Here is a 13,821-nt window from a genome sequence, read left to right on the forward strand (position 1 = left end):
GTGCGGTGCGGTGCGGTGCGTGGCCCATTCAGACACGCTTCCCGGCTGTGCGAGGCGGCATTACAGCAAAACTTTTACGCTCTGCAAAGCGGAAAGGCCGTGGATGGCCCCCTGTCCTGCTGCCCTCGTAACGCCGTGGCTTTGTGGCGCCCTGCTCTGCCGGGCGGGATAACCTAGTGCGGGTATTGCGTGCAAAACACGGCGGCTGGAATAGCGCTTGCCTAACGTGCCATGCGGCATAGCCTGCTGAACGTCTGTTTAACTTAACGCTCCTTGGGTAGGAGTTCATTAATATTTTGGGTTTGTTTTTTTTTTTTCTTTTCCTGCCTCCTCTTACAGTTGTGGAAATCCAGCGTAGCAAGTGTTTCTCTAGGTGTCTGTTCAAACGCTTGACAGAGAAAACCTGAGAAATAGGCTGCGTCTCGCAGGGGGAGTGGGGGTGGTGTTTTTCTTCATCATAAACTGTTTTCAGACATTGAAGCTTTGTCGGATGTTTAGGGAACCTGACCTGGATGAACTTTTTTTGTGTAGACTTAGAGCTGTAAGCTTTCCGGCAGCATTTCTAGGCATAGATGAGATTGTTCTACGTACCGGTGTGGTGTAAAAACACTATGAAACTTCTGTATAGCCTTGTGTTATGACTGTTGTTTTTTGTGTATTTATTTTTCCGTCATGAGGGAACTAGCTCTCCAACAAGTGTATTCCCATTAATGATGTTCTTTGAGAGAAATACGTTTGTGAACTACCTTTATAGGTTATATTTAATGAAAAGGCTTCCCTGTTGCAGGTAGCTTGCAGCGTGTGTTTTGCTGCTGCATGTAGTGATGGGCGGGCAGGATGGTGCTGATGGGATAGCCCCACCTTCTGGTTAATCCTTCAGTGAAATCGTACTTGTGACCCAAGAGTTCTTCTGGAAATTATACCTCATGATGTGCATAGTGAGTGCAAGTGCAAGTCTGTGTTGGAATATCTTTTTATTTTTGGGGCTGGGGAGTGGCAAGATAGTCTCCTTTTCTGAAGACCTTCCTATTTAAGGTCAAGATAATTTTATCACATACCTCTATTTCAGCAGACGAAATTTTTATTGTTAGTTTCTGATGTCTCAATGCACTACTGTGATTTTTTTTTTTTAATGCCAACATAATTTAAGGGAAGTACTTTTTTTTTGAAAGCTTCATAAAAATAAGTTTCTCCATTTTTTTTTTTTTTCTTCAAAAAGGGAGGAAAGGATCCCAAACCAAGGAGTAGTCTTGGTGTGTGAAGTGATACCTGATCTATGTTTGTGCGAATTGATATTTGATCTCAGGCTTAGCTTTCATTCAGGTTTTGGAGATGGCAGTGCTCATACTTCAGTTTTCATATTCAAGAAATTCACAAAGTGTCTTCCAAATGGAAGCTTTTGAACTTGAAAAATATTCAGTTGTCTTGGTAGTAGATGGTAACACACAATCAGCTGATTTATATTAGTTAGCTTACTGCTGCTGGGAGCAACTTCCCTGAAATTATGCGTGAGAAGCTAGAGAGGAAAAACTGGGGAGAAAGCTCTCTGAAGTCCTCTTGGCTTACAGGACGAGCTTGCTATTTCACCTCATGTTTAGGTTTTAGTCTAGGAAGACATTCAGCTTGTCACTCAACAACTTGTCAGCAATGTATCTTATGATTAGAGACTTCACAGTCTTTAAAATTCATGGTGATACGCTGCTGGACAGATCTGGGAACCACCTGTTTTTTGGCTCTCGATATGTTAGTTGAAACTTCTCCTTGAATTCCAGCGTCCGCGAGCTGCTTGCTCTTAGGAGATTGCTCCTGTGATATGAATTGCTAATGTCTGAAAGAGCTGAAGGCTGCTCAAGTCACCCTGGCCCTGGTGTGTAACTGCAGTAATTGAAGTGTTTAAACTCCTTAAACAACTTAGAGGGGAAGTCAGGTTTCTTGGAGTGAGTGTGAGAGTGCTGAACAAGGCAGGTGCTTGGATGAGTGCTTAGGAGGGATTTGTAATGGCAGTGTATCTCTGGGTATGTTTTCAAGCCCTGCCACTATCCAGAGCTTAACTGTCCAATATCCTGTGCTAAGCATCAAGAAGATTATGAACTGTTCAGTGTGTGCCCTGGATACGTGGACGATTCAGCATGGTTTACATTTGGAAATACAGTTTTGTAACAGTTAAACGTAAGAAAGACTGGAAGTAGGGGGGGAGGAGAGGAGCGCCCAAACATCCTTCCTTTCTTTTGCAACAGCTGCAGAGATGAAAGTCCTGAAACTGTCATCCTAAAAGCTTAGTACGTTAAAAGGCACATATAAATTTTCACTACATCTTTAAAAAACCTTGCAATTTATGAGAAGCAGGATGTCTGGGGTTTTGTGTACTGAAGGTAGGTAATACTGTTTTAATTGTTTCCAGTGTAATTCATAAGCTAAATGGTACAAATCAAGGTTTTGAAAGTGAGAATAGTTGCTGAGAGTTTATGGATTGTGAGATGATTGTGTTTCTGCATACTAACGAGGTTGAAGGGCTGGAAGTATATTTGAGCAGATAAAGCTGCAACATGGAGCCACAGATTTTTTTTTTTTTCTTTTTTTCTTCTGGATTAAAATCAGGCTTGAGAGTTTGCTTTAACTCAGCTGGTGAACTAGCAAGTTTAGATGTTTGGGTTGATTTCTTTAGATTGACCTTGGCCATCAAGACAGTGCAAGCCAAAGGAGCAGTCGCTGGGTTAGGTGCTGGAAAGCACCTCTGACATTTAGCACTGTGTCAATGAAGCATTTCCAAGAGCGCGGAAAAGTTACTGGGTTTCCAGTTCTTGGTCGGTTTTTGGTGTGGGGAGATGCTCAGTTTCTGCTATGATTGTCCTTTCCCTCCTGGCTATTTTTATTGCCACCCTCTCTCTCCCTGTGCCATTCACCTTCTACCTGATGAAAGGGTTATGGTAGCTGGGTAAGAAGTAGCTGACTTTTGCAGTGTTTCTGTCAACTTAAATCATGCAAGCTTTGAATGTGATACTCTCTGAGCCTGGTGATGGCAAGTTTGTCGTGTCTTGAGGAGTAACCTTATGCTTGCCGTGCTGGTAGCTTTCCAGGAGCTTCTTTCCAGGCAAGAACAGAAGTACAGTTTTCTTATTTTGCTCTTTTCCTGATAAATGCTTCCCCCTGCCCCCCACTGGAATCACTATTAGATATTTGCAGCTTTTTTGGCTACATGTATCAGACTTTGTTTTTACAGCTAAGTGGACTGGTGATAATCGGCTGCATGACATAGTTGGCAAGCTGCTGTACGGGGCTTTGGTGCTTTAGCCTTCTGTGAAGCTTTATGTATGTCATTTTGAATGTCTGATTATATACTGCAGTTTATCTAGTCACATCAAAAAGTCAGCACTTTGCTGTAAGGCAGCAATGGGTAAACTAATCATCTGACTTTTTTGTTTCCTACTATAAATATTTATAGCAAAGGGTACAAGGAAAAGGCAGTAGCTGATTTTCAGAAGTATTTTTTCTTTGACTAGTAAAGGTTGTTAGCCTTTTCATTTTACTTTGAATTTGAAAATTAGACTATTTTCCACCAAAAACTTCAGATCTTTTTTTTTTTTTTTTGCTACTTAGAGGAGTTGGTTAGCTTTAGTCATTAGAGAAAGGGTTTTTTTCCTGCCATTTCTACATGAAGTCTTACAATTATATCTGGAAGAAAAGTATCTCTAGTTTTTCTGGTATCTTGAACAAACTTCTTCTCATGGAAGGAATGCTTCTAATGTACCCTTAGGTACATTATCATTTTTTGATGATGCTAAAAGCTTTTTGTACTGCTGCATATTAAAGTATTAGGAAGACATTAGTGTGTACTCAAAGCCATTCTGTCCTAATTTACTATTTAATTTAATTTAAGAGACAGCTTGTCCTGAAAATTGTCTCTCTCTGGGCTATTGACTAGGACTTTAATATGAGACTTCCACAAAGTAAGATTGGGGATGGGGTGGGAAGTCTATGTTTTTGTTTCCCAGTGCTTGTAGAAGGTTCAGGAACTGGGCTAGGAATAGGCAACTTCAGAAAACAGATTTTCACTGTCATGTTAGTTATAAAGCTTTATGTATATGGGTTCTGTTTACTAGATTGTGGTTGAGTACAGTGTAGGATTTGCCAACTTGAAACTTAGTTGTGAAGCTTGAAGGATTTCCCCAGGTTTTCAGTCACTAGAGTTTAAAGTTGGATTATAGATAACCAAAACCTTTATGTATTGTACTGTGGATTGAACTTTCAGGATACGAAGCAGTTTGTACAAGTAACTGGCATCTCAAAATGCCAAAACTCTCAAGTTTGTGAGAGTTTTAATCTAACATTAGGTCTCATGTTTTTACTAAGGAAATTGTTCACATCCAGTAACTTCGCTAGTTTGTATGGCTTTAAAATAGAAGTGTTTTCTGTCACATTAGGTCTTGTTTTTACTAAGGAAATTGTTCACATCCAGTAACTTCGCTAGTTTGTATGGCTTTAAAATAGAAGTGTTTTCTGTCAAAAAAACAGTTTTTCAAAAAAATACTTGTGGAAGTTGTCGCTTGGGGTACTGAATTGGGAAACAATATGTCATGTGTGAATGAGTAAATGATTAAATGGCCAGAGGGGTTATTTACGGTATAATTTCTAAGCCCTTTGCAAAAGTCCTCCTTATGGTACGAGAAGATGAGCACCACTGTATTAATAGCAGGGGCTAGTTCTTACTGCTCCCAGAGGAAGAGCACTGTGCTGTCCTGGTGAATGTTTCTTGTGTAATCTCAAGTAACATACTGCAGTTTTCCATATTGTGCAGGGATAATTTTGGGATTTTGCCATATTTAGGATGCTGGTTATCACGGTGTTGACCTGCTCTCTGCAAGCATGCTGGGTAGTTTGCTTTCTGGTACTGAGACGGTGGCTCTTGCTGCCACGTGTTGCTGCTCATCCTAAATTTTGAACACAGGGCCTATTCCTACAAGTGTAAATTTACTTAGGTAAATAGTCTGTTCCTGTAAACAATTTACTTCTATGTTTAAGAAAGTTAAACCGCAAGTAGTATTTTGGAATTAAGATTGCGTAGAGCACAAATAAGGCAGTGGTCTTTTTGTATAGTTGTGTTTAAACAGACTTTTCAGTGTCTTGAAAAAGAATATTTTGGCCGACGAACAACTACTGAGACTTCAGGGTATGTGAAATGACATACTATCAAAGGCCAGTTTGCTTCCGATTTAATCTGCAGTGGGACTGGGGGGGACCCACATGTACTTCTGTGAGAGGTAGAGTGTCTTTTGGGAGCATACCCCAGAATGCAATCACCTGATCTAGTGGAGGGTTTTGATTTAGCTTTTTTTCTGCCTAGCATTTGTGAAACTTTAAATCATTACATGTTTTCTCAGTTCATACCTAGGGTTTCTCTATTTCATTTTTTAATTCATTGCTTTTTGACACAATTCTGTCCTCTGAACTTTTGTATCCCTTCCTTTTTCGCATACTAGGTTTTTCTTTACACTGTAGCATTTACAAAGATTTTGCTCAGTTACTTGCTTCCACTATCTGATAAATAAGTACTGACTTACTTGCTGTGCACTTGTTCATGGTTGCTTTTTTTAACCTTTCAAATCAATAACTCCATGATGAGCGTAAGTGAAGTTTGAGCTCTGGCTTTGAAAATACCTTGGGATGTGCCTAGCTTTGAATACAAAGCAAACCATGGAAATATAGATAGATGAACAATCTTACAGGTTTTGCAGACTTACTATGCTAGATATACACAGTAAAACTGAAGCGCTGTTTTGTCTCTTCATGAATATGATTTGATATGTGGTTTTTACAACTCATTTATGATAATAAAATATCTTCTTTTAATATATAGTGAACAGACTCCAAAAATAGGCCTTTCTTTCTATATAAAGTATATTAATTAAGAAAATGAGTTTCTGGAAAATAAAGACACAGAAAATAGAATTTGCTGCACATAGAACAGATTTAATAGTATCAATAAACTGTGCATATCCATACTTGGTTTTGATTTTTCTAGTTTCATTTGGTGAAAAGAAATGTCCACTTTGGAATGTAGTTACAAAGTCCTAGTATTAACCAGCGTAAATTTCAGAGGTCTCTGGCTTTTTTAAGGAGTTTATTTTCAGTTGTTTTGTTTTGTTTTGTTTTTCTTGTGTGGGGCTGTGTGGGGTTTTCTTTGGTTTTGTTTTTTTTTGGGGGGGGGGTGTTAAGAAAAGAAAATACAAAGATACTTCAGATTTTTTAGTTACACTTACCCTTTCAAGACAGGCATGTTCCATGTTAAAGTATTTTGGTCAATTGAAGCATGTGAATTCTGTTTACGTAAACTCAGAATGTCTTCCAGCTTTAGTAGCAGACAGATTATCTTTGTTTTCCCTAGAGAGAGAGTTCTAATAGCAGGATTTTAGCATGAAACCTGGGGTTTTTTCAGCTTCCATGGTCTCAAGAGGTAGGCTTTCTCTGGCATGCTCTGTCCATGTTGCTTCTGAGCACATCTGTTTTTGTAGCAGAGTCATTTTGCCCTGTCTGACTAGTACTCTTGCCTTTGCTTACCATTAGCTTGCCAGATACTGGTAGATTTGTCTTCCATGGCAGTTGTTTGAAAACGTATTTTTTGGCCAGATTTTCCGTTGCAAGAAAATGGGCTTGATGACAAGACAGTCTGGTATAATTTCCAAATATAGATATATATTTTAGATGTATATATAAAAAACTTCCAGTTTCAGTGAAAAAGAAAAAAGGAAGAAAAAAAGGCAACCATGAAAGCAGAGCTGCTGTTGGTTAAAATAAAAATTTTGAGCCTCCGATATGAGGTTACTGTGTGTTGAACATGAGAATTTCTTTCAGATGTGATGTTATCAAAATGACAGTGAAAGTGCTCAGCACTGACATTGTAATGGTGACTATGCATTTTTTCTTATGATTGTGAGTCAGAGTAAGGATTGGAGTTTGGTTTTGTGTCTGCCTTCTTTACTGTCCACTAGTGATTAATGGGAGATAAAAGGGAAAATAATTTACAGTGAATACACTTAACTACAGGTTCTGGTGCAGTTGAGCCATGCATTACTGTACTGAGTTTAGCTTGATTTCTTCAGTTTTATTTAAAGATGGCAATTCAGACCATGTAGAATGGTCTGAATCCATCCATTCCACCTGGATGGCTTGCAATAAATAAGGGATATACTCACTTTCCCCTGAAATACATGCATCAGTTTAATTACCAGAATCTTAAAGAAGATGGAAGAAGAGCTATGTGACAATGCATACAAAGTATTTGGTTAGTAGCATTTACTTTTTTTTAATTCCCTCTTTCCATTACTAGGTAGATGATGGAGAGTAAATTTGATGATTAGGTGGCTTTCTATTGTGGTAAGAAGCTCCTGATATTTGTGTGAAAATGAAAAAGGATTCCTCTAAGAGAGAAGACAAGCAAGGGAAGTGGGATAGGCACTGGCCTGATTTTAGTGAAGGGAATTTTTATTTATTTGCTTATTTTTTGAAACAGATGGCATTTTAGGTTTCTCTTCCCCCAAAGCAATGGATTTAGGATCATGAAAGTAAAAGAATGCCTAAAATGGGAACAATACACTCCTTTCTGGAAGAATCAGGAGCCAGTTTTGACTGTGCATCAGATACAGATAGGTGAGATCAAGGAAAAAAGAGGGCTTTGTTTAGTGTCCTAGTGAGGAGTTTGGACAGGAAATACCACGAGTACTCAATGTGTGATCTTCAGGGGTTGCAGTGAGGGAGGAAACCTCAAACCTGGCAGTCGGCAAAGCAAAGCTCAAATCTAGAAGTTTTTCCATCCACATGAGAAGAACTGGGGCTGAGGCTATTTACAAAAGAGGATAGCAACATCTGGATTCTGTGACCCTGGTCATAATCCCTTTATGTTTTCTTGCAGAAGCCCTGAGGTCCAGTCACCTGTGCTAGCACAATGGTGTTAGTTTGGAGTGTTAAGAGCACAGTACCAGAATTACTCATTCCCCTTTTCACACTCCCATGCAGGTCACTACCTAACTTGTGTCAGTAAAATTTCCTCTGAATCCTGTTACAAGGTCTGACCAGAATTATTGCTGGCTTGGAGAGGCTGAGCATCTTGGTGTTCTTTTAATGCAGATAAATCAACTTAGTATTCGGGAAGACGATGTCCTCACGAGTCCTCTGTAGTCTAACAGGGATGCCCAGTGATGCCTAATAGACACGCCTGAATGTGAGGTCTGAATGAAATGGTGCCAGTTTGTTTCTTTAGCCGTTATTTTGAGCAAAAGAAAATAGCGTTATGATAGTGCTTGCCATTTTGTGCAGTAGCTTTGCGGTTAGAGTATTTATCCAAGAAGTAGGAGTCCGGGTTCCATGTTACTCTGTTACATTTCAGCACATGCCAAAACTTACATGAAAGGTAAATATTGGGGGGGTTATCCTCTGCCCTTTTGCACGAGCTTTGCCAGTGAGTGGCAAAGTTTCATAGGGCTGAAAAGGTGGATCAGCAGAGAAGGTGAGTCAGTGGCTCAGTGACAAAGAATTCACCTAGGAGGGAGGAAAATACATGTCACACAAGGCATGTCTTTGCTTTTCTGAGGAGAAAGGAAAAGGTGAAAATTATATAAAACTTCTTGCAGTCCATTTAATTTATTTTAGTGTTGGTAGCATTATTACAGTGAGTGCAGCTTTCTGATTGGGAACTTTACCTGTCTGGAGAAATTTCCTATGAAGAAGCTGCCAGTTTCCCCTGTGCAGGTGGGAAGATGGAGGGGATAATGTTCCACAGACAATGTGAAAAGGCAGAGGGAGATTGCACAGAATCCAGCGTATATCAACTTGAAGTTTAACTAGTCAACGCTCCCTGCTCTCCTCTGTTCCCCTCCAATTTGAGGCTTTTTTTTTTCTTAATTGTTGTTGTTGGTCTTTTAAACACAGAAGAACTGATGCTAATTTACCCTCTGCTCTGCTACCACTGGCAAGCAAGTGGCATGAAATGTGTTTAAAAAGTATGTTTAAATTGAGACTCATGCACCTTCTGCCTTTACCTTTCTATCAATCCTTTATTCAAAATAAGCATAATATTAAAAGTTTTTAAAATAGTTTGGAAGTGGCTTTTTTCCATCACCTAGTAAAATGTTAAAGAGAGATTTCGTTACTTTAGTATGCATAAATGTTCCACCACAACTCTATGGATTGCTGATACATGCATTTCTATCTCTTTTCTTTTTCTACCTGCTCCTTCTCACTGTTTTTTTGCAGAGGTTCTTGTGCTTTTTCTTATCTGCTTGTCTTTTCCCCTTCACCTGGAACATTTGCACATTAGTGCTTACCAAAATTGTGGTGAATTTAGAGCAAAGCAAATTAAGACCTTGCAGTTCAAGATAGTTCAGCTTTGTAGCTGGCTCCACTTGTACAGCAGTTCAGTACACTATAATGTGTAGACACTGTTGGCACTGGGAGACTGTTCATCATCTGTCTGACAGCAGGTCAACGCTGCAAGCAAAACGGCACTTAGCTACTTGAATTCAAGAATCTAATATTTTCCCCCCAGTAAGACCTGCAGCCTGGTTCAAATGATCCAGACCTTATTATTTGTGACATTGTCTGCATTGTGGTGGACACAGCTATTCTCTTGTAACTATTTATTTTCTTTGAAGGAAGTCAAGATAGTTTACACTTGAAGGGTACTTGGACAAATCTAGGACACCTGTTAACTTGAGTCAAGCTGGAATTCTTGTGAAAAGCTGAGCATTTGCTTCCTGGCTGCTGGGAAAAAAATTTGCTTTCAGGTAAGTCTGGAAATAAGCTTGCTTCATACTTCATCTGCTTTAGGCTTTTAGCAATAGCAGAGTGGAATTTACCAGTAGTAAAAACCTGATTATTATATGTGCTGAACAACAAGGATTTTTGAGAAGTCTAACAAATTTCTCTTTGGGGGGGCTGTGTGTATGTGCTTGACTGAATTTCTTGCCTGCATTTCCCAAGAGAACAAGTGCTTTATCTTCTTCATTATCACCACCCATATCTTTGAACATCCTTTTTTCCCTTTACTCTGTCTTCTACCTTAAAACTAACCACTGTGCCCTTTGAGGATGCTGTAGGGTTTTTTTTTTCACAGTGGGAGTATTTGCCATTCACATTAGATCTCAAATGGAAGTACTGAGGTTCAGTTAATGGTCCTCTAGGCTGTAACCTTAATTGCTTGGAGGCACTGTTTGAGGAAGCAGTGTACCCTGAGGACACTATGTCCTTAGAAGGATAGGAAAATTGAGTCCTTAGCACGATATGGTTTCTGTCCAAGAAATGTATTCAGGTCTTGCTTAAATAAGAACACCAAACACTCCATGTTTCTCACTGTGCCTCTAGTCCTAGTTATCCTATAGATACATGAAATGGCAGTCAGAAATAGGTATATTGTGGCATCTCACAACGTTGTCAAGTAAGTTTAAAGAAGTGTATTTACTGGCTTCAGCAAAAGCTTTGTTCGATAAAATGCTGTCATGGACATGAAAATATTGTCTGTTAAGTAACTGATATACGTTTCTCTTTTATTATAATCAGGCTGTCTGAGCTTGGTAGGACTGAATTATAATGCAGAACCATACTCCATACTTATATTGCAATAGTTTATTTTAAAAGCTGGATGAAATACATTGAAGAGGGAAGAGCTTGTGATAGTGTGGAGAAATGCAATCAATGCCAATTAACTTATTTAACATTTCTAGTGTAGAGACATCCAATGTTGTGGTAGCATTTAATCATTAAAGAACAAAAGATGTTGGTAACTTGTAGTTGTTTAATATCTTCCAGGTTATCAGAGATGGTGATTTGAAGAATCAGGTTTCCGATATGAACAAAGTAAAAACATCAGCTGAAAAAAGGTAAATTTAAAACTACAATGACTTCTCAACATCAAGGTATTCGAGATTTGTGAAAAAACAGTCTTTATCTTAGTAATAAGATAAATAAAATATACATTACGGGTCCCTGAGAATGTGTAAGTTGATGTCCCTGACTGAGGGAGTCGGTATTGTTTTGCATAAAGTAGCTTCACCTTCACATTTAATAAATAACTTTTCAAATTTTAAAATTTCAGATAGTGTTAGACATGTTCAAATATAAAATATACATTAAATTTCATTGAAACAATTATCAATTTAATCATTTCATACAAATATTGGCAAAACTTAAAATGATTTCTTCTGAAGGGATTAAAGGACAAGTTTATAATACTGTATAAGAAGCCATGAATTTGTCATAAAATGTATATCATTCTCCAGCAATCCTGCAATCCAACACGCAGCTAGGACAAACGAGTGAGATTACAGAAGATTTCAAGAGTTGGAAAGTTGTGTGTGTTATTTTCATGATAACTTGTTTTAGCAAATATTTGAAAAAGTTATGAAATTGTCTATGGAAGGCAACATGTCTGTTAAGCATCAGGAAACTATTGAAAGGCTTTCAGTCTTACTCTTTTCTTAAGCTAGCACAGGTTAAACCACCTCGTTAAATCAAACCATCTAATCAGATTTAAAAAAACATATAAAGGTGGCAAAATAGGGAATTTTGGCTTTAGTCTTAATTCTCTGAAATACCAATTATTTTCTAAATGAGTGGATGAATTTGCATGAAGGACATACTCTACTGTGGATTAATTTTTGTATCTTGGGATGGATTTAAAATTTGAATTTAAATGCTTGCATGTAGAATCATCTTTGCTTTTGCTGACTTTAACAGTGGAACGGCTTGGTATCAGAGACTGGTTGTTCCTGTTTGTGTGAGAGGTGGATCAAAAGAAATGATAAAGAAACTATTATAGTTTTCTACTTAACACTATATTAGTTCCTTCGGCATTGTGATAAGCAAAGACAAATTCTCCATCAGCAATGGGTATTCTTGGAAATACTACTAATTATAATACATAAAATATACCATCACAAAGAATATTAGATTTTTGCAAAGTGGCTACTTAAGTGCCATTTATTCTTCTTTAGTTATTGAGTTAAAATGAAAGTTTCCATCCCTGCCATTCAAAACAGTTGTTCCCTAGGTCATGAATAAACTATGGTGAATTTATTGTACAGAGATAGCTGTGAACTAATCAGAAGTATCAGCTCTCTAAAGATTATTTGATAACTGTGGAGGTGGTTGAGGAAAAAAAAAATTGGAAGTGGTTTGCATTGGAATAAAATTAAAACAAACTCATGAGAAGCCTGCCTACTTTAAAATAGTTTTTTAAAGAGTCACTTTAACATGCTGAAACACAGAAGACCTGTTTGCTGTGGGGGAAGAAGACACTCCCTGATACATCAGTGTGCTGGCTGACTACAAACAGCAGTTTCAGAGGAAGTAGGTAGAGTTGGGAAACTGAAGGTTTCTGAGGACTTTCTTCATTTGACTATTATCTTTTGGAAGGCTTCTTGCAAGATGAATAGCCGAAAACCATTCTAAGATAACTGAATTTTTATAAGCTGCCATGGCAGCCATTAGAGTTATCTTTCTCATCATGAGCAGAGACTTAGAAAGGTGTAATTATGTGTTTTAGCATTTGCGTAGCGGAAGTACTGTACAGTGAGTAATGGAGAGTTGTGAGTCTAGCACTTCTTCATAATCAGAGTAAGAATGCTTAAACCTTTTGGGAGTAGTTGGGACTGGAAGAAGCATCCCTGCAGTGAGGGAACTTTCTTTGAGAAGGTGTTTTCTTGTTGAGGGAGTTCTCTTTCAAATGTGAAACCCAGAAGTCCTCTGTACCTCACTGTCTGGGCAGTTGCTTCCTCTATATCTACTCATAGCTTTTGTAACTGGAGAAAGAGGAAATCCACAAAGCTCTCTGGTTAGCTAGGGTCATGCTGTACGTTTTGGCAACAGTTGAGATGACAGCAAGCTTGTTCATGCTTCCTTTCCGCAAGTAAGATGGTGGTGTGATGGGCATTTTGAGCTGCGGCATTTGAACGTGGGATGGAGATGCAGTTTCCTGCCTACAGAGACATGCAGTGTACAGGATCAAATAAGCCTGGTAAACTTCAACTCAGGATGCTTAAAGAAAGTCTAAATCCAGCCCAGAATAATAATTATCGGTTGTCTTCAGAACTCATGAGACTTGGGTTAAGTAGTGAAAGACAGAGATGGCAAACCTAGTGGTTGTGTCTGTGGGAGTCAGGGAGCAGAAACCGAATAGCTGTAGATCAGCCATCTTCTCTTGTTTGCACAGAAGGATCCTGGAAGAACTAACCAAATGGGTGAGGCTGCGAACAGCCAAAGGTGGTTTGAGTTGTTCTAGAAAATACATCTGTTTTTTCATGTGTGAGAGAGTAACAGGTCCCATGAGCAGGAAAGTGGCATTAAAATACCACATATGTGTTTAAAGCTTTACTAAAATAACCTGATTGCCATCAGGAAGTTGAGGCAAGTGCTCCATCCAAGTGCTCTGGAATAGAGCAGTGACTGGATACCAAAGCAGTGGTGGTTAATCACTGTCAGAAGGAAACGGTACACAGTTTGTTTCTGGACGTGCTCTTTCCTTCTCTTCCTGGTTACAATTAATGAGTGAAAATATTTTGAGCTTTGGCTGATGATCTGAAAGAGAAGAAAGAGTTCTTGTTAAAATTGCAGACAACTTGAAGCTGGAAAGATCTGCATAAATATTGGAGAACCAAATGATTTCAAAATACTCTTGTGAAATGCAGAATATGGTTAAGAATATTTGATGGAAATATGTGCAAGGTACCATGCTTAGAAAGTTACACTACTGGAACGGATAAAGCACAGTCACATTTGTAGTGAGAAGATCCAGAAATAGTAAGATTAAACTCCAGGGAGAAAAACTTTCAAAAT

At 38.5% G+C, this 13,821-nt stretch overlaps 1 protein-coding gene across 1 annotated transcript in view; it reads left to right on the forward strand.

Annotated features, from left to right (window-relative positions):
• The first annotated feature begins 9,635 nt into the window (after positions 1 to 9,635).
• Positions 9,636 to 13,821, forward strand: part of AGTPBP1 (ATP/GTP binding protein 1) — a 62,499-nt gene continuing 58,313 nt past the window's right edge. Inside the window, exons 1-2 of the mRNA XM_009273159.2 lie at positions 9,636 to 9,776; positions 10,798 to 10,868. Of these exons, the coding sequence (XP_009271434.1) occupies positions 10,837 to 10,868 (32 nt within the window). The 5' untranslated portion in view covers positions 9,636 to 9,776; positions 10,798 to 10,836. The remainder of the gene's footprint in view (positions 9,777 to 10,797; positions 10,869 to 13,821) is intronic.

This window comes from Aptenodytes forsteri, unplaced genomic scaffold (assembly GCF_000699145.1).
Source record: "Aptenodytes forsteri isolate BGI_AS27 unplaced genomic scaffold, ASM69914v1 Scaffold154, whole genome shotgun sequence".
Taxonomy (NCBI): domain Eukaryota; kingdom Metazoa; phylum Chordata; class Aves; order Sphenisciformes; family Spheniscidae; genus Aptenodytes; species Aptenodytes forsteri.